At 44.1% G+C, this 2,945-nt stretch overlaps 1 protein-coding gene across 1 annotated transcript; it reads left to right on the forward strand.

Moving 5' to 3' along the window:
- The first annotated feature begins 734 nt into the window (after positions 1 to 734).
- On the forward strand, positions 735 to 2,457 carry LOC143816787 (uncharacterized). The gene is made up of 3 exons (XM_077297603.1): positions 735 to 1,041; positions 1,123 to 1,279; positions 1,401 to 2,457. Exons 1-3 carry the CDS (start codon positions 927 to 929, stop codon positions 2,332 to 2,334), a joined length of 1,206 nt encoding a protein of 401 aa, XP_077153718.1. The 5' UTR covers positions 735 to 926; the 3' UTR covers positions 2,335 to 2,457.
- The last annotated feature ends 488 nt before the right edge of the window (positions 2,458 to 2,945 follow it).

The following is a 2,945-nucleotide window of genomic DNA, read 5'->3' on the forward strand; positions in this document are numbered from 1 at the left end:
TTTGATAGGTGGCTTTTACCAACATGCGCATTGCGCATATCAATTTCAGTTTTGGTGTTGCTTTAAAGGGTTCTTGGGGGTTTTTTTTGGTGGGGAAACAGGGCTAGAGGGTTTGGCAGCTTGTGCATCAAGCATATCTACCATATAAAGTATGACGGTTAGAAAAAAAATTTCATTTTGTGTGGGATGAAATGTAAAAGTTTTTAAAAAAGATGTAACTGTTAAATCCTACAGCTGCATCTATCCTTGTGTATAGTAGCTTAGAACTGTCTGTATACTTACAGATACTTGGGACCAAGAGGTACGCAAAGACCATAATGTCTTCTTCTGAGAGCCCCCCAGCACATCAGCAGCAAACTGAGGTATTGTATTTTTTTTTTTTTGTTCTGTAAAATTTTTTGGTGATACAACTATGGTCATTGTTTTTTAACCCTTTATGTGTTCTGTATTCACAGGAATATGAAGCAGAGGGGCTTACAGAAGGAGACGGACAGGGTGGAGAAAGACAAGGAGCGGGAGCGCATAGTGTAAGTTTTGAACAGACCGATCCTCACATACAATGCACTACACCCAACACAAACATTCATGACAGCACACACAATACATATGCCTCAATCTAAGAACATTATTAATTTTTTTTTTTTTAATTTTTTTTATTAGTCCTCACAATCCGGGGCTCGACATAGAGTTCCTCAAAGCACCTCCCATAGTCGTCGGAATGATAATCGCGGCGGTCGCCGAAGAGTAAGTTCCTTTTTGTTTTGTTGTGTAGTAAAATGTAAAATTCATGTGTTGTAATCTTTCCCTTTTTATTGTTATATTTTTCGTAGGCTTCACAGCGTGCTCCCGAACAAGATGATGAAGAGGAGGGCATCGATGTGAACACCCTCATCGAAGCAGTACAAAGTAGGGAGCCGCTGTGGAACATGTCGGACCGCCGCCATGCTGACCAGTTAATCACCCGACGGCTATGGGAGGAAGTGTGCAGTGCTGTTATGGATAACTGGGAGGAACTCGATGCTGGGGCCCAGGATCTAGCGCGTAAGTATTCACACTTCATAACCTTATTTTAGCATGATTTAATGTGGTGTATAGTAACCAATTTTTGCTATCTCTTTCCAGGTAACAGGATTATCGTGCGGTGGCGGTCAATCAGGGATCGCTTCAAGAGGGAGTTTAATAAGGAGATGCAGGCCCCGAGTGGATCTAGAGGACGCAGGAGCAGATACAAACATGCCAGAGCCCTGTCGTTCCTACGGTCGACGCTGCTGAGCAGAAGGTAAATATTCAACACCACATATTTTCAGTCAAACTGAAAAAATGTGTAACCTTCAATTTTTTTGCAGTAAGGGCAATTGTAATATAAAGATACTAATATTTTTTTTCTTCTTCTTTAACAGCACTTTCTGCAGCACTCGGGAGCCTGCATCAGAGTTGCAGCCCTCTGGAGCGATCCCTCGAGAGTCCGCCACCGGGGACCACGTCGACCCCTCTGTTTCTGCACCTACCCTTTTGTTTGATCCCTCAGCCTCATCCACCAGCGCTGGAGCAGCAGGGCGGACTTCGTCACTTGAAGCTGCAGGTGATGAGTTAGAGTTCCCTTTACCCCACCCCTCTGCCACTGCCGCAACTTCTAGACCAACTTTGTGGTCAGGACGGCAGCGCCAGAGAGGTCAGGAAAGGAGCTATGCGCCTGACTTTTTGCATCTGAATGCATCCTTTCACAGTGCCATCAAGCTTTTGAGTGAGCAAACGTCTGCTGGGTACAATATGCTTAACAAAAGCATACTTGAACTCAGCAGTCGTCTTGATAGGATGCAATCAGATGCAAACCAGTCACCAAGGCACTGTTTTTTTCAGGCGGTCCTCAGGCACATGGAAAATCTAACTCCTGACCTGCAGATGCATGTGATGCAAGGCTGCCACACTGCTCTAGCGCAGGCGATATCCCATGCCCCTCCACCTACCCTTCATGTGTCAACACCTTTCCCCTCTCAATCCACCGTCTATCCTCCCATCCGTCCTCCTCCTGTACGTCCTCCTCCCGTCCATTCTACTCCTTCGTCATTTGTTCCTTCCCCCCTTAGTCTTTCCCAGTTTTTAACGTCCCCCTTCCATTCTTCCCCTTTAACTTCTCCGTTATCAATCCCAGCAACACCTTCATACCTCACACACACCACATCTGCACCTCAAGTCTCTACACAACCTCATGTTTTCACCACCCATTCCACTTCTGTTCCTCCCCGTGATGTCCTGTCCCCCACTCTCGACGTGGTCCGCCCGCCTGTCAGCCCCTCCGCTACTATCTCCACCCAAAACTATGAGAATCTGTAAAAGTCAATAAATAAACAGTTGTTTGGTTTAAAAAAAATTTTATTGTCTTTCTTTTTTTTTTTCTTTTAATTTTTTAAGTCACCAAGGTTATGGCAATAGTAACATTAACAGTGTTTAAAGGGTACCGTTGCAAAACATACAATGCTGCATTAAAGTAAAAAGATTTTGTATGCAAACAAAAATTGGTATTTTTACAAGTATAAAAATAAATAAATTTTTTACACCATTTCATACTGCCAGTCAACTGATCCTGCAGGAGACATGAAGTAGTCTGCAAAACTGTCCCGCATTCTGCAGACTGCAACTGGACTGCGAAAAGTGGGGTTTTGGTAATCCCGTAAGGTGCTTTCTGAAACATTATCCTCCAGGGAAACTTGTTCTTTTGATAGAACAAAATTATGCAGGACAACGCACGCTTTGACCACATCATCGACAGTTTCAGTCTGCAGTTTAATGGCAGTTAGTAGCACTCTCCATTTGGCAGTTAGGATGCCAAAGGCACATTCCACTACTCTGCGTGCTCTGGTTAAACGGTAATTGAAAATTTTCTTCCTCTGGGTCAGTCCACTACTTCCAAAGGGTTTAAGCAAATGTGGGGAAAGCTGGAAGGC

The sequence above is a fragment of the Ranitomeya variabilis genome, chromosome 3, assembly GCF_051348905.1.
Source record: "Ranitomeya variabilis isolate aRanVar5 chromosome 3, aRanVar5.hap1, whole genome shotgun sequence".
Taxonomy (NCBI): domain Eukaryota; kingdom Metazoa; phylum Chordata; class Amphibia; order Anura; family Dendrobatidae; genus Ranitomeya; species Ranitomeya variabilis.

Excerpts from the sequence above, each read along its gene's own strand:
- LOC143816787 (XM_077297603.1), top strand. The coding sequence starts at position 927 with ATGTCGGACCGCCGCCATGCTGACCAGTTAATCACCCGACGGCTATGG. Across the intron at positions 1,042-1,122 it reads TGGGGCCCAGGATCTAGCGC|GTAACAGGATTATCGTGCGG; the intron begins GTAAGTATTCAC and ends ATCTCTTTCCAG. Across the intron at positions 1,280-1,400 it reads TCGACGCTGCTGAGCAGAAG|CACTTTCTGCAGCACTCGGG; the intron begins GTAAATATTCAA and ends CTTCTTTAACAG.